General features: G+C 38.3%; 2 protein-coding genes, 3 long non-coding RNA genes and 1 other non-coding gene across 14 annotated transcripts in view; 4 read left to right on the top strand and 2 right to left on the bottom strand.

Moving 5' to 3' along the window:
* Nucleotides 1-9: 9 nt before the first annotated feature.
* Nucleotides 10-985, top strand: LOC108623624 (uncharacterized). Its single transcript, XR_001916550.2, has 3 exons — nt 10-446; nt 515-645; nt 721-985. It is a non-coding gene; the product is annotated as an uncharacterized LOC108623624 (long non-coding RNA).
* Nucleotides 733-804, top strand: TRNAD-GUC (transfer RNA aspartic acid (anticodon GUC)). Its single transcript has one exon. It is a non-coding gene; the product is annotated as a tRNA-Asp (tRNA).
* Nucleotides 969-7,269, bottom strand: LOC108623618 (cytosolic carboxypeptidase-like protein 5). 3 transcript variants are annotated; one of them, XM_018022216.2, is made up of 12 exons: nt 6,702-7,269; nt 6,315-6,620; nt 6,078-6,217; nt 5,724-6,016; nt 5,314-5,652; nt 4,965-5,236; nt 4,746-4,893; nt 4,538-4,634; nt 4,169-4,469; nt 3,886-4,093; nt 3,642-3,803; nt 969-1,987 (listed from the first exon to the last, which is right to left on the bottom strand). In XM_018022216.2, the coding sequence occupies exons 3-12, from the start codon at nt 6,190-6,192 to the stop codon at nt 1,346-1,348; spliced, it is 2,577 nt and encodes an 858-aa protein (XP_017877705.1). In that variant the 5' UTR covers nt 6,193-6,217; nt 6,315-6,620; nt 6,702-7,269; the 3' UTR covers nt 969-1,345. The 3 variants fall into 3 exon arrangements, with proteins under 3 accessions (XP_017877705.1, XP_017877707.1, XP_017877708.1); XM_018022218.2 differs by having other exon boundaries at nt 4,538-4,580; nt 6,315-7,269; XM_018022219.2 differs by lacking the exon at nt 969-1,987 and adding an exon at nt 2,798-3,138 and having other exon boundaries at nt 6,315-7,269.
* LOC113464168 (uncharacterized) lies at nt 1,981-5,064 on the top strand. Its single transcript, XR_003389009.1, has 3 exons — nt 1,981-2,264; nt 4,755-4,886; nt 4,973-5,064. It is a non-coding gene; the product is annotated as an uncharacterized LOC113464168 (long non-coding RNA).
* A 120-nt stretch (nt 7,270-7,389) lies between the features above and the next one.
* Gfat2 (glucosamine-fructose-6-phosphate aminotransferase 2) overlaps nt 7,390-16,870 on the top strand; it is a 15,455-nt gene continuing 5,974 nt past the window's right edge. For 4 of the 7 annotated variants that reach the window (XM_018022222.2, XM_018022225.2, XM_018022223.2 and 1 more), the window contains exons 1-5: nt 8,331-8,787; nt 14,816-14,923; nt 15,074-15,163; nt 15,380-15,690; nt 15,983-16,124. In XM_018022222.2, the coding sequence (XP_017877711.1) occupies nt 8,781-8,787; nt 14,816-14,923; nt 15,074-15,163; nt 15,380-15,690; nt 15,983-16,124 (658 nt within the window). In that variant the 5' untranslated portion in view covers nt 8,331-8,780. Of the gene's footprint in view, nt 7,552-8,330; nt 8,788-14,815; nt 14,924-15,073; nt 15,164-15,379; nt 15,691-15,982; nt 16,125-16,870 lie in introns of those variants that run through there. The other 3 variants (XM_026812433.1, XM_026812432.1, XM_026812431.1) reach the window with 3 other exon arrangements.
* LOC113464169 (uncharacterized) overlaps nt 8,249-16,870 on the bottom strand; it is a 15,449-nt gene continuing 6,827 nt past the window's right edge. The window contains exons 2-4 of the long non-coding RNA XR_003389010.1: nt 9,920-10,032; nt 9,622-9,679; nt 8,249-8,336 (exon numbers count right to left, since the gene is read on the bottom strand). This is a non-coding gene — a long non-coding RNA (uncharacterized LOC113464169). The remainder of the gene's footprint in view (nt 8,337-9,621; nt 9,680-9,919; nt 10,033-16,870) is intronic.

Here is a 16,870-nt window from a genome sequence, read left to right as displayed (position 1 = left end):
TTAGACACTTGATTATATCCCAAAGAAAACCCAAGCGCAACCAATTACGTCTCAACCAGAGGAAATGGAGAAAATTAAAGAGATAATACAGCACGTGGAGCACGAATAGAGCCATGGCCATGAACCAGCCATGAACGGATGGATAGCATTGCTATTGGTTGCTATTATGAGGGGAGAGGGAATTTCTCCTCTTCCCATTCTGTCATACAACCCAAAAAAAATCCAAGCGGCCATTTGATTCTTTCAAAGTTTCGAGGAATAGAAAGCGCGATTTAGAATTTTTATTTACTTTAACAATATCAAATAAATGATTCTAGTTTACAATTTTGTACAAAATAAAATAAATCAACTGTTTTTCGGACATTAAATGAGTGACTTAATATTTATAGACTTTTATAGCAAATAAAAATATTTACATATATCAAATATGTTTTCACATCAAGTATGTAAGTGCTGTTAATTTATATTATTATAATACACGGTCAAAACCATTTATAAAACGAAACCTTTGTAGGTGCAGATTAATTAGAAACGCAATTTTAGGTTAGACCACTGAGGACCTCGGTAAGTGAACCTTCGAAATAGGGGAGAGAGACGCGCTACGTATAATACAATGATCTATTGAAGTCACGAAACAATCTATCTGTAATCATCATTTATGTATAACATTTATAATGTAGTTTTAGCATTAAATGTGATATATCTATCTCTTCATTTCAGAAGATTTCAACTTCTTCGGTAGTATAGTGGTAAGTATCCCCGCCTGTCACGCGGGAGACCGGGGTTCGATTCCCCGCCGGAGAGAATTTAATTTTTGATTTTTCTTCTTTTTAATATGTTTTCTTAATTATTATTCTTCTATAATGTAGCGACTGCCTTGATTTATATTTTAAAGTATAAGGGTTCCCTCTGGACGTTCTTTAATCCTGCTGCTCCGCGGAAAAGAGGGCAACAGAAAGGAGTTATGCTATTCCGTCATGCTTGCTTTATTGAGTTATTTATTCGTTACAGAAGACATGAGATGCTCGTATACGCTATACATACATTTCTTCACAATTTATAATTCGTTTGAACAAAACTCTCAGCGCAAAACCGTTTGTTGCATTCGTGCGTACGACTCACAACAATAGACAGATACATATGTACACATGCATATTCGCAATGAGACGATATACTAGAATTTGAAATGAATTTCAGACGAATTAAACGGGAACAAACATCGCTGACATTTAAATAATCGCTAATGCAATCACTATACTCTAGAGTAATATATACGTATATATAATCACCGATGAATTTTTAGAATTCTTTTGCACTTTAGTTATTCGTAGAGAGTCTTCGGTTTTTACCCTACCTCTACCGATATTTTCTTGGCTGGCTTGGAAGACTTCGTTTTATTTTGATCCATCTTATGGCAAAGTCTTTTAGACGATTTCGGTATTCCTCCTCGCGCGTTTTGCTTACTCGATAAGAACAACGCCTTCGAGGAGGACTTTGCACCTTCCGACGCGTTGTGAGAGCACTCTCCAACTTCCAGCCGTTTATTCATCCTCGTCGAAACGATTTTTAATCTCTTCGCCCCGTGTTTCACGATAGCTGTTTCCTCGGAAGATAGCATCGCTTGCGCCTTCTGCGTTTTACTTGCCTTTACGGTCGCCTTTCTAGTTGCACATTGATTCTCCGATGCTTTTAAATAAGATTTCGCAATGTTCTTCGTTCCGAGCACGGAGACCTTAGCAGCGTTCTCGATATTATTGACGCATTGATTTCTCAGCGGTCTGCGAGTTATCGTCTGCTTGGATTTTTTGCTGCTTCTTATTCTCTTTACCGCAGTATAAAGGGACGTGGTGCGGCGGACGATGCATGGCTTTTTCACGAGGTTCGTCTCGCTTCTCAATGAATTCTTCGACCCGACAGACGAATCGCTTATCTGAGATTCGATATCTTTTAAATTACACGCATCCGGAAATGCGGCACCGTTATCATCCTGTGAATAAAAGCCCGGATAAGAAAATAATCACAATGTACATAGCACGCAGTAAATGAGTTGTGAGAGAGAGAGATTGATTTCTGTTTATCTTCTTTCATATTGTCACAACAGTGAAAAACACACATCGATCCCCAGGAAACAATTAATAAGTGCTTATAATAAAACAGTGAGGGTTTTCTAACGAAATGTTTAATGTTTGAGGAAGACATAAATGTTTTACATAGCACTGGCAATGATTGGGATTAAGGATTAACGGAAGTAAAATAAAAATAAGGTAAATAAATGGTCGCTGAAAATATAGTAGTATTTATTAAAACAATAGGATATGTATGTGTATTCATGTGTGTGTACATGCTATACATTATAGAACTTGTATACATGAATCTATACATAACACGCCTCTCAAACTGTAACTGTGTACGTATATGTGTATGTATATATTTTTACATTCAAGTATGTAATGAGAAGCATGATAATAAATTACATTATTACATCGTATTCAGTTCTGCCTCGTTTCGACAGTACAACACACATTCATACTTAATTCCTTTAATAGACACATGCAGCTTTTTACTTTTCAAGAATGATCAAATTCGAATTATTGTCATATTTTTATTAACTTTGCTTCACGCGTAAAAGACACCCCGCCGTCGCAGAACTATGGCTCAATCGGCTATGTGCAGCTATATTTATTCTTGCTAAAGAAATAGATGGGATTAATTAAAAAATACGTGTATACTTTTCTATAGCATCGGTCACAGGTGTGAAACAATCCTTAGGTGCGTACTACTTTTAAGTGCACTTATCTATTCTTGCCAGAAGCGTAGCGCATAAAAATTATCTAAAGGAAATATAAAAAAAAAATGAGTGTATAATTCTCGGCAAGATATGAAAGCGTTAGCGTTTAGCATTTCCACGTTCTATCCATGGTACAAGTTACTGCAATGAAAATAATTGCACAATCTTAAATATGTATGTATCAGACACAACATTATGAAGAACGCCACGAAGCGATTGAGAACGCTGTACATAATAAACATTGTAAATAATACGTATCTGTTAACACAATAGTCGCAACTTTGTCCAGTCGCATTTGTAAAAGGTATTTTACACGCTTTGTGATTACGACTAAAATTATTTTGATACATCTATAAAAAAGAGTAGACGAAACAGTTTTCTCATAAACCTTTATGCAAATGTGTACCAAAATATTATTGTCATGCATACACATGTATCAAATAGGAAGACCCATTAGTTGAATATAATAAAAAAGTTGTACAGAATATTAATCGCATGTTTAAAAAGTATTAAATACTTAATACATTATGTATATATGTACTATACAAATTTTTCGTTTACAATATAAATGTAAATTTATAAAATAGGAATAGATTTCTTTTACCTATGATAACAAATTCAATAATTTCGCGCTATTAAATTAAAATAATGTACAATTTGTATGTATACAAAATCTCTCTCCCACATTTCTTAATCGGCAACGAAATGTGCAGTTTGATTAGGCACTAATGTGTCTTGGTATTAATGTATGAAAGCGTACCAAGTTAATACAAGATATTACGAATTAAGAGAGTACACACTGCCGTATATTAACAGCTGAAAATTCACTCTCGTTATTTACATCAAAATTTACCTTATGCAGAGATTTGCCGTTTGGCGAGGAAAGATTGTTCACGTATGCTAATTTTAAATAAGACTTTACGCCTCTTAATGAGCGATATTGACTATTTGGCAGTCGACTGTTAGGATTATTAGTCGTAAGGTCCAGAATGGAAGGACCCAACGCTGCTCCAACCTATAATCAAACGAACGGTCATCGTTTCATGTTGGTTTCATTAATTAATCTATGTTGATTAAGAAAAGTGATCAAGCATTACCCCTTCGAAAACTCCTGGAGTATATTTCGGCGGGACGAACATGGGAGTCATATTCTTATTTACACCATCGCGAATCCTTGCTGGCACGGTATTCACCAATCGTCCTGAATTATAGTTACACTCCAGCGTATAACTACGTATAAGTCCAGTAAGTTTAAATACAGCCACGCGACCCGATCCTTCTCTCGACATACCATCCCTTTTATCTCTGCAGGAACAGATACGTTACATAAAATCCAAGAGAAATTAAACGTTCGCTTTACATCGACGTAATAGCACCTACATTATATACATATTCCTTTCCGTGAAATTGCACGAAGCGAAATGAAAATTTGGATTGTTAATCGACATTAACTTCGGTAAAAGCATACACGTTATCGTGTCCTCTATGTTATCGAAGTAATTCCCGTACATAAAGACACCCTTTTTCGAGGCGTGACCGTGTAAGTCAATATACAGATACAATCCCGAATCCTCTTTGGGCAAATGTCCTATGCCGACAGCAGTATAAGTCTTCTTATCAGATTTCAGTTCTACGGAATTGTCAGTTTCTTCCGTTTTACTAGTCAGTCCTTCTCCACCACCTTCGCATAACGTGAAATGAATAAAAGAATTCCGATCGCGTTCGATAACTCAATTATAAATATCGTACCCTCAGGCATTCCGTCCATATCTGCCTTCGATAACGCGCAATCCTGAAAAATTTTCTGTTGATCTTTACGTTTTTCATCTAAGGTCATTAGCGTTACCTATTGTTAAAATATTTGGGTTAGTGCGCTTACGTATATCTTATGCATAAGTGTTAGCGTATCTTAATAAATACTTTTATATAAAATAGTCAAATTGCAATCTTTTATTACCTGTTGAAGTAATCTTGTCGTCGTGTCACGTACTATATTCGAGATCCCACAAGATGAATCAAGAATAGCCATCGTATTCTCACCGTTCCCTATACAACCACTTGAAATGTCTTCCTCGCTTGGCAGCTGGTACGTGTGATGGTAATATCTTAATAACAATTTTTCTTCGTCAGTGTATTTCCTTCAAGAGTACAGAATATCGAAGTAAAGTCTATCTACCTTATCAGGTTCCTTGCGGCATATATCGTTGGATGATCTTTTAAGGAAGGATTCAGGTAGACCCTGTTCAGGTTTACACCTCTCGTATCCATTCGGTAATGGCCTCTGGCGACACCATCAGGATTAAGCATTGGTATCATTTTGAACACATACAAACGGCGGAGGTTGATCGCAATTTGATCGTCACGATTCACAAGAAAATTGAGGAGACCGTTGAAAACGAAACTAGATGGTGTCTCTCCCGGATGAACTCTTGCACTAATGAAAATTATCTAAACATTTCAAATGAGAACAACTCTATAGTTATATTTATATACGTATATTATACACGTTGAAATCGATCACGTACTTTTTTATCCCAGAATTTAAAGGGCCTCTCCTCTTCTTTCTCAGGAAACAAGTTATTCAGTCTGTCTTCTCTCTCCCCTGATATGTTATGAAAAGAACTTATCGTTATTAGATCCAGTCTTCGTCCTTCCAAAGATTTTATTGCACATTCCCTATGATAATAAACATCGTCGACTGATGTTATAGTCCTCTTTGATAATTTTGTTTCGATTCTTTTCAAATAATTTTGTAGATCGGTGTATGAAAATGGATAAGTGAAAGCGAAATACGTTATTGCTTTCAGATTTTCAGGAGCATTATAAGTGAATGATAATGTAAAATCATTCCCTTTTTGATCCATCTGAAATATTATGAACATATGTACAATCGATTCTTGAAAACATGTATTATATATAACATATAAAGGTTTACACTGTAAGTAGGTTTGTCATGAATCCGTTGCCAATGCAGGTGACCAGGTATGGTTTTGAAAACAGGACACATCCCTTGGCTGAACATTTTCAGTTGTTTATTTAAATTCATTATATTAAATTTGATATAAGCCCCTGGACTGTTAACTTTAACACCGAAATAGAACCATGTCCTGTTATTGTTTTGAAACTGGGTTCCATGACAGTCGTGTTTCGTCCACAAGTTAAATTCATAATCTGGGATATCGTCGGAATTTGAGCTTTTACACGACTTGTTCTCTGCCTCACATCCATCTAAAAGTGGTGAAACAACAAATTACGTGTCGATATGTAGGTCATGACAAAAATGGGCTACCTTTGTCAAGCGCTTCTGGGACCTTCACCAATTCAACTTTGGCCAAGTTGGCCGAATCGAAGTTATTGTAAAATACGAAGCCTCCGCATACGATCGAATCACCCAGATTTGCCATAATGTGTCAAAAGGTTAAGGGTTGTCTGCAAAATACTTGTATGAAACGTTTTACGGATTCGCGATCGACATGACAGCACAGTTTCATGTCTGTAAATATGTTCGTATTGTTCGTATCCTCACTTTCTCCGATATCGATTGGAATTTCCTTCGACCGTGGTGTTACTTTTGTGTTAAAAAAGTCATGTTTGACAGCTATCTCGAAATCGTCACGATTTCTAAATAGTTCAGTCCGCCCTTCGTATCGCGAAGTTTGTTAACGTGCTCTTTAGAAACAAGGTGAACTCTCTTTTTATATTTATTCCCCCTTAAATTATATGCGACGTATTATTATATTCACGCAATATTCCCAACGATATCATTGTTGTGCCTAATGCAAACATGTTTACGAGTTCATTGTAACATTCGCATGTAGGAGTTGTAGGAGCACTAATTGTGACAGAATGACGGACGTCGTTAATTTTCAATTGTTCCATTTAGTACAACGTTTGAATTATTCAAAGTTGTTACCTCTATCCGATTAAATCGAACGTTAACACAAACACTTCCATAACTTCTCAAACTGTTACTTTCACGCACAAAATGTTAGGACCACACACATCCACCCACGTTTGTTATGTAACTATTCATTTTTTCACTTTACTTCGATCGTTACCTGAGATTAAATCGAATTTTGAAGAAACTTAAAAAGCGGTAAGGGTGACAAATACTGGTGAAAAATACATGAAAAATCAACTGTTGCACTTGGGTGCAATGTAAATTCTTATTCGTAACTAACCGAGACCATGTCGGTCGATGAATATAAGCGTGATCTATGTATTTAAAAATTATTATTGTCAATAGTAATCTGGCACAATACACTAATCATTACGTATCTATCGAAGCCTGTTAAATCAGAACATTAAAGCGCGAACAGAAATGTCCAATCAAGTTTCATCGAGCCAAGCAATTGTGGATTACATTTTACATCGTACATAAAAATCTTTCTTTCACAATTCGCTACGTGCTGGACATATATTTTATTATATGCGTCGGCGTCGATCAAATATTCGAAATAAAAACGCGAGAGGCTTTTAAATTGCGTTATCTAATTAATCGATAAGACGCCTTAATCGTTCACCTGCCTGTCGGCATGTGGCGGCCTCTGTTTCGCGTGAAACAGTGTACTGTGAATAAGAATTAAGTCAACAAGGGTCGATTCCAAATATTTCAGTGTTTCGTTCACTCGTGCTGTATCGAACGTTTCCTTGGCAATTGTCTTCTAATAAAACTGTAAAATGAAATAGAACTGTGCCCCGAACGATAGGAACAATTCTGAATGCGTTGGTCGATCGCGAGTGACATTACAAGTGCTTTTGTGGTATGTCTACGTCCCTCATCAATAATTCTTCGTCTTTAAATCACGTATCTTGAAAACGGTCGACTAATTTTTACTTGATAAGTGTGGATGATACGAAACGGTTAAAGAAACGACGACACTTCAGTCAGGCTGTCAACGTGGCATGCAGTGGCATATGCCGCTGACCGAACCAGGGATGACATAGAACCGCGTCTCTTACTCCTTCCACCAGCACATTGGCTCGATTCCCCTCCGACGATGCCCTGCAAGGGAAAGTCACACTATCCCCACTATCGTTGCTTACTTGATTCTCACGTGCCCGCGATTTAGTCACGTGGTGTGCGCGACTAAGAATTAAGAATAAGCACAGAATACTTCACTGTTGCCGCAAATTAATGTGAACTCATGTTCATACGTTTTAATTCATTTATCATAAAGGACATGTAGTGTTGTCTGGACGGTTCGATGGACTGCGCCTCGCGATACTTCGCATAGCAGCCACTTCAGACGGTGCCAGATGGAGCCGGCTTCGAATATCCAAGATTCGATTCTACTTCCCAGAAACACCCCTGCCAAGGCCGCGCGGTGTAAATCGAATACCGCGCTGGGGCAAGGAAAAACCCTGCCCCCGAACGAGAACCGTCCAAGAACAAGTTGGACCTGCCCTTCATTGAGGCGCACTCCTTTGGTTACTCCGCTACACCATCAGTACTGACGCAGCGGGGCGTGAGAGCGAGGACCACGAGAAGGCGGAGAGCTGGCGTCGGGTTGCGCCCGGTCCCTTATCATAAAGGACAATCACATTTCTAAAACATATGAAAATGATTTCGTATTAATTCATGATAAAAGCAAAGTATTCTGTGCTTATTCTTAATTTCGTGCGCGTGTCGCGCGCACACCACGTGACCATTCGCGGTCACGTGACAATCAAGCTAGCAGCAATAGTGGGAACAGCTTGAATTTCCCCTGTGGAGCATCGCCAGAGGGGAATCGAGTCAATTTTCTAATGGAAGGGGTATGGGATGTATTTTTCTGGCATCCCTGCCACGTACTACGTACCCACACCCATGCGAAATCTCATATCTTAAGAGACACCAGCTCGGTGTCGTTGGTTCAGACTGTGGTTCGCAGTAGCTCAAAGCATCAGGCAGCTTAAAACCAGTTAATCATTCTCTCATTCGGTTTCCGGCTTCGCTTTCCTTCCAATTATTGCTTATTTACGTGGCGGGTAATCGTGCAACTGGAGCAACATGTGCGGTGAGTAAACGACGCTTTTTACCTCGTGTAAGAACTTATCGTTTCGTCGTTCACTTGCCATCAGTGTCGGTACCGAACTGGAAAATTTCTATTCAAAAAGCTTCAGACATAAATTGATGAAACTATGTTTTGATAACGTATCGTTCTTCATAAATGCGCTTATTATTAGTTGTCACCGGCGTGTTGTACCGCGGCGTCATTTACTTCACGTCGTTCTAAATTAATCTGTTTGCATATGTAAACATGGTTCAAAGGCGGAGTATTTAAAACTCTTGATTATTTTACACGGTCATGAATTGGTGCTCGTTAACATGGTAATTCGTAGCGCGTAACGAATAGAATAGACGACGCGTTTGTATCAGCGCGTTCCCGAGGCCGAGTTCCTGTTTCCGAGATGATTTTACGCCGGGAGAAAAGAACATAAGAAAGCTCGTTCTATCATTTGGAAAAAAATGGAAAATTCTGCAAGTATAATGAATCAATAAATTATTATGTCAAGTGCGTATCATCTGTCACTGTGACGCGAGTCAACGATAAGTTTAACCGGGAACTTTCCTATGCACGAACAATTAATGTTCACATAGCGTATTAGCTTGGTTTCTAAACGACTTTTTGTTGCTGCTAATGGAAATTTATATTTCCAATAACAGGTAACCCAAAATAATGTTGCATTTAAATACTGCACTAAGGAAAACATATTTTGAGGTGCGCGTTGTCGTGGTTGATAAAGTACCGGTACAAATGTATAGTTTCGAGTAAAAACGGAATTAATATATAATAATACAATCGAATGTTGAGGATTCTGTATTATTTAATAAATAAACAATGTTTTACCTATAAGTCTTGTGAATTGGCGTTCATCCCAAGGGATATTCATCTTTCTCCACGAAATCTGGAACATATTTATTTATTTCTTTTTGACGAACGTATCCCGTGGGAATGAATAAGAAGCTTGAAAGATCAACTATCTTTATTTCCTAATTTACTCGCGTTGGTTATTACTTGCGACATCGGAATTTATTTCCGCCGAGCCGTGAGAGGTTTTCTATCAAAAATTTAATCTCCACGTTGCCGAAGGACCGAACGTTACGGACAAAATTACGAAAGCTTTTTGCGTCACTTTTCTACTTACCGTGTAATAATCTGTTTTCGATCGTTCTTGCCGCGGCGAAAGTTAATCCCTCCCTTGACGTTCGGTTCGAAGAAAGGGAATTCGACGTGCTAGCAAACTCGCAACGCTCTTTCCTGTTAAACAATATTCAATCACGAGTCAGCGTAATCTTAATTAAACAGAACCAGACGAGGCTAATTAGAATACCGTTCTGATATTTTGTCAAGTGGTTTCGTATCGCAGAAATGTACATTTCCGTGATGAATCCCTTTTACGTTTACAGTCATCGTTCGGATTAACTAAGTGTACAGGATTTAATTAGCGACCCTACAAGATGATTTAAGGATGTATTGGCTATACAGTCAATCCCAAAAGTTTATGTATCTTAGAAAAACGCATTTCCTATAATTATAAAGAAATCAGACGTCGGANCTGTATAGCCAATACATCCTTAATAATTATCGATTACTAGCACCTTCTTAGATATTTCGGAACAGTAGTTAGCTATTTCCACGTGAATACATTTCCTAAGTCGATACGTTTATTTCAGTTAGGTCACACGTTTCATAGACTCGGTTAATATTGTTCTCCACTCACGAAAACGTTCTCGAAACATGTTCCACCGTGGTTTCCTCGATCAAGGTGTGATCGTACCCGGTGAACGACCCAGGTGTTTACGTCCTACACTACTTAGATTCACTTTCTTACAACTAGATGAAAGTATTGAAAAAGGTGTTCATATCGTCGAAAGTTTTGCGCGATAATTACTAACTATGGCTGGTCGATTGAGGACGTATTTGCCGAATAAGAGAAACCAGAGAAATGTCGAGAGAGTTGCAGAAAGAAAAAACTTCTCTCGGTTATGAAATTGCGAAATTTTTTTAGTGCCATCGATCGAGGCATAAAATCTTTTTGAAAAATCTACTCTTTAATTATCTCAGTTCGTTTCGTTGCAACGGCCGCTTGCAAATTGTACACGTTTCCAAACGGCATTCCATCAAATTACGGAAGCGTACAGTTGCAGCGTGTTACATTCTAACAGATAACAGGATTGTTACAATGTTGCAATGTGACTCGGCGGGTGTCCGTTCAGTGTAAGTTCATCGAAAGTTTATCGCAGCAAAACGGTGCACGGGTGTCTATTATTTTTCGTCGCGGCTTCTCTCTCGTTTACAATAGCGGCTAATCGAGCCTGACTATCGAGGCCGACATCGTGCCCGACGAACCAACGAGTGAAAGTTACCTCGTGGCGAACCCGGCGCTGAGAGAAGGTGCAGCGCATTTTACAGGACAGTTACATGTGACATTTAGAAGCGGTCTCGCGTGCGCAACACGTACTATATGTATACATATATACATGCAGACACACTTTCAAAATGAGAATGATTCGTCGTAATCGTATACATAATACATTTCTTTGTTTATTCGCAAATAGGGAGCGTCTCAGTAAAGAAAAAAGATGAAAACGCGAAAGACGGTGAAGAGTGATACATAAAATGTTGGGTTTCAGATGTATTACGAAGTGCAATAAAGAACGCAATGAATTGTTTTTAAATTTTTCTCAGTGATCTCTTTTAACTGCCAAAATCGAACTGAACTAAACAGTCCTATGCTTTAAGAGATCCTTCTCCCTATACCCGGTATCACTATTTTGTCTATGGCATAGAAATGTGTTCGTCTATAAGATTTGTTCTCAAAATTTCATAGGATACCTTTATAAGTTCAGGATATCTTTGCTGTATACCAACGATATTGATAATTAAGTTAGAGATACTCCTTATCTTTGATACCTCTACACCGAAATTCATTATTCTATGACTCCTCTTTCTCTTCCCCTGATATACTCCTAGACTCATATTTGCAAACTTCGTCCTATCTTCGCTGCATCATTTCTAAACCATGACCTCACTCTCAAATACTAACTCTAATAGTCCTACTTTATAAATCCTAATTCCCACCATGAAAACCCCAAAAATTATACCTTAGCCCGTTTCCACGATCGGAGAGCACTCTCGTTCCGAACTCTGACAGATGACATCTCACCCTCGTTAAAGCAGTAGCCTTGCTTACTTAGTGTCACCGCAAAGTTGTATTATTTAATAAAGCTTATGCTATGGAATGCAATACTTTATACACAAACTTGCTGAAGATACGACAAGGAAAATTTATGAAAAGATTATAATAAAAAGATTCATTTTTGTATATATATATATCTACATATATAAAATATGACGATACGTCAGTTCCTTTGCTCTGTTCATTCTTTTTCCATCAGAACCAGATTTTTGTTTACCTCCAGGGAATTCCAGCGAGCAGAGTTTGCCCGGTTGGCGACGGAAATAACCCGCGCTGGAATTCGTTTATGGTTACGTTTTTCCATTTTTGACCCTTGACGGTTTCCCTTTCACCTGTTATCTGCCTGTCCAAGGAACGTCTCGAGCTTCGCATTTTTTCCAACCGTCCGAAGGCAATCTTCTTGCCTTTTGTCCGAGAGATTTTGCACGGTCCTTTCTCTAATAGTCGCATAAAGAATGATTTTAACGTTCATGTTAATCGTAAGATTCAAGGTGAGACGTGAGATAGAATATGAAAAAGATTGTAGCTGCGTTCCAATTGCGGTCATAACGGAGCGAGGAACTCCGAAGAAAAATCATTTGTATCGCGTGTTGGGAGATTACATACGGCAAACGCTTATGGAAATCGAGAGAACCGTATCATGGTAGAATCTCCGTTATATGAGCCAATTAGCAGAGGAAACCTCCTTGTTTATCAAAAGATTGTCAAGCGATGTCTCGCCGACTTCGTGGGTCAATTCGGCCGATCGAATCGATCTGTGTCAGTAGGTCGGAGAAGACTGTATCCTGATCATTCGTTCGTATTCGAGTCGACTTCCCCCCGTGGACGTCGAATGCATTGCAATCAATCGAAAAATTGTATCGCGGCAAGCATGAAAAAGTTCTATCATTTAATAGATTAAGGAAAAATACGTATCTGGAAATTATATAGAATAGATAAAATCCGAGACTCCAAGCGAAGTACAATGTTGTTATCGAATGAGATTTCTATTTACATGCCGTTATCGTTTATCGAGGATTCAATTGAATTAAAAATCCAAGCGACATCTGCTTCTCGGCGACCATTCAATGATTTTACTTATCGCGATAGCGTAAGACGTTAAATAAGGAAAAAAATAGCTGGTTGTAAAACGTTTTAGGAAGTCGACACTTGTTATCAGCGCAGTTTTAATTATTCCCTGTGAGTCATACAAGACATTGAGATATTATCGATCTCCGAAGGAAGACCTCGCGGAGATAACGCGATAATTGACTTTATCATCGATAGAGAACATTCTTTTTCTCATTGGGCTACGTTTAAAGGGAGATTTTTTTCCCCATATCCCCTTCAACCCTTGATTGCGCGCGTAATAATCTTTTATTCTTCACTATCGAAAAGATTCGCTTATCGACAATTGCAGAGAGCAATCTAATCGTGACGCGATCGTTCAATCGCCTATTGTCGGCTCGACTGGAAATCGAATTACACTTATACGCGCCGATGCACTGTACGCTCGTTCCTCTGTAATTATTATTGCTTTTCGTAAGTCCATGCACGGTGGCAGTTCCTCGACCGGCTCTATTTCTTTTTTTTAACTATACGTCGCGTGGTGGTAATGGGCGGTACGTTCATCGATCAAATTTATCCTAACTTTGATATTCGTCAATTTTTCGAGAGATCATGCGATAATTAAGTGAAGAACAAACGTCGACCGGAAGTTAGATCTTCCGTTACTCTCTAAATCCTGTGTGGTTCTTGTGAATTAAAGGCATCGACACGGAAGTTTCCCTTCCGAATGACCAGAGTGATCGTTAAATTAGTCATTGCCGACGTAAACCGTTATATTTATTAACCACCGTAATGTTTATTACTGGACAGGTTCTAGCTTATTTCAGTCTCAGTCGTTTCGCAATAATTACCGTCTGCGATTGTAATTAATGTTGCTCGATAAGACAATCGATAAGTCTTTACTATTTTATTACTCGATAAATCTTCTACTCAGCTGAAACTGCTCTTAAACTTTCATTGTTCCGATTAACGTCATCCTTGTTCTCGTTCTACCTTGATTACTGCGATCGTGTCCTAACACCTTTCTAAATCGAACGACGCGTTTTAAACTCGATACGTTGAAATTCTCTTGCTCGCATCGATCGAATTGCATCCTATTCACCGGTGGAGTTCTATCGAACGTAACATTAGACAAAGTGAAACAATACGTGTATATGTATATCTATGTAACGTACTCGAACGGTTCGATGGGAAGAAAAGCATTGTCGCTGGTCTAGCAAGCATTTCGTTCAGTCTCGTGCTCAAAAGCTTTCCCTTTCACTTGTGCTGTACGCGTGTCTCCAGGATTGTTTAATACCACTCGGGCATCTTTTTTCCTCAAGCTACGTGCGTGTGTCTTGTTCATGGCCGACGGCTTTTTGCATTTTTGCAATGTGAGACCTCGAACATGGCCCCTGCTATCGATACGGTTTAAGGATAAGAATTTTAAGAATTCTTTACGTTCGCTTATACATTTTTATACGACACGAAACAAGTGGATATACGCGACTTTACAAGCTTTCTCTTCAATATCTTTTACACTTGATATTCACGGCGGGTATCTTTGAGGAAAAAGAATGTCCGGTTAGTAAATCGGGTCGTTTCCGCGTTTTATCGCCGCGACGACCTTCGAGTGAGTAAAATGTTGCAACCGAGAGAAAAGTCAGTAACAGTTAACTCATTGAAGGTCTGTTTTCTCCTTCAGAAAGCCTGATTAATTTTATGATTGAGGGAGTGATTCGGTGCTCGATTCATTCGTTAACAAAGTAATGTAGAAATTAAATTAGAATAATTTCTCTTTTCTTTTTGTCTCAGGAATTTTCGCGTATATCAATTATCTGACGCCGAAGAGTAGAAAGGAGATTCTCGAGCTACTCGTTGGCGGATTGAAGAGATTAGAATACCGAGGCTACGATTCCGCAGGTAAGGATGGATCATCGATTGTCGAAAATGATTTCGTAGAAGAGAAAACGACCGAAGAGATCGGGACTTTGAGATCGACCTTCCTGTTTCCCGGAATAGAAAGTGAATAAAAGTTCGATGACAATGTTCAATATATGCTTTATGTCTCAGGCGTCGCCCTTGACAGCGCCGATGGCAAGGATATCACGATTATTAAAAAGCAGGGAAAGGTCAAGGCACTGGAAGATGAAATTTTTTATCGTAAGCGTTCCTACTTTCACTTTTTAATTGTTCAACCAAATTAATAAATGAACTGTACTAAATGTATTCATAAAGAAATCTAGAATTCATTTTACAATGAGATAAATGAGTCAGTCAATGAAATAAGGCAGTGAAATATAATATAATAGTTTCTCTTGAACTGTGATGACGTTCCAATAAGAGATAAAATTAGGTATAAGTTGTTATTTTCCTAAGGTACCAATATTGACTTCGAATCGAAGACATGCATCCACGTGGGTATCGCGCACACCCGCTGGGCGACCCACGGTGTCCCATCCGAGCTGAACTCGCACCCGCAGAGATCGGACAGCGGACATGGTTTCCTCGTTGTCCACAATGGAATTTTGACTAACTACAAAGAACTGAAGACGCTGCTTGAGCAAAGGGGCTACAGCTTTGAGAGCGATACTGACACAGAAGTCATCGCGAAGCTGATCCACCACTTGTGGGTACAGCATCCGGGTTTCTCGTTTCGGGAGCTGGTCGAGCAGGTGGTTCAACAATTGGTAGGTGTTCTACTATAAATCTTATCAATTTATAAATAAATGAAAAGCAATAATTCTACAGATAAGATAACGAACACTTACTTCTAGTAGTGTGATTAAAAAGAATTGTTTTGATTAATAAACTGAAAAGTTTTATCAAAGTATCTATATACAGTATTAGTTCAAATATTTCATCATTTGAACATTGAAGTATGCTTTCAGTTTTTAATATTCTGAATAGTTTTATAGATTACAATCCGTAAAATCATTTGTTTAAGTTAATTAATTAATTTGGTTTTATTTGAAATTTCAGGAAGGCGCTTTCGCGTTGTGCTTCAAGAGCAAGTATTTCCCGGGCGAGTGCGTGGCCACCAGAAGAGGTTCCCCGCTCCTCGTCGGCATTAAAACGAAGACGAGACTTGCTACAGACCACGTGCCCATCCTCTACGGAAAAGGTAAGTCAATGAACGCATTACGGACGTGACTTAGTCGAGGTATTAGCGGGGCAAGGTATAGATATATGTACGTATAGAGATTTGGATAAACTTTAGGGAAGATCACAAGGCTATTTAGTCACTCGGATAACGAGTGATAATGCCGATAATTTCGGTATAAGTCGTACGCTTTTTAAACTCCGATTAATTTCCGAAGGGAAAGGCGAACCCTTTTTTAATCGTCAATTAATGATCAGTCCTCTTGCTCTCCTTGCAAAGAGGTTGGTGTATGGCAATATCCGGCGAGTAATTATGGTTTCTTTGTGTGTCACATTTATAAATTAAATGTAACGTGTATTAATAGCATGTGCCTGCTACAGTAACCTCGATCTATAGCTTATCTATTCTTTATATAATAATCGTGTCTATATTCTTTAAAATAATATATTGGACTTTCGAAGCCACACACTAAGTCGCATCATTGCATCGCTATTTTATGTTTCTCTTCAATGTTCTTAATATCGAGGTAGAAGACATTGATTAATAATAACATTAATAATAATAATAATAGTAATAATAATTAATAAACGACGCTAGTGCTAAAATATCTTGCTCGAATTATTACGTTTGGATAATTGCTTAACACGTAGATATTAAGTTTATTTTATTTGGTACGAACGTCGATTATTGAGATACGAACAAGATAGAACGAAAGTACTTTATCGTTCGAATAATCGATGTTCTACAGTGTAGTGTAGTTCATTTAC

This window comes from Ceratina calcarata, unplaced genomic scaffold (assembly GCF_001652005.2).
Source record: "Ceratina calcarata isolate Rehan_Ccalc_2016 unplaced genomic scaffold, ASM165200v1 scaffold283.2, whole genome shotgun sequence".
In the NCBI taxonomy this organism is placed as follows: domain Eukaryota; kingdom Metazoa; phylum Arthropoda; class Insecta; order Hymenoptera; family Apidae; genus Ceratina; species Ceratina calcarata.
Note: the sequence above shows the minus strand (reverse complement) of the source record. Positions and strands in the feature narration are given on the sequence as shown.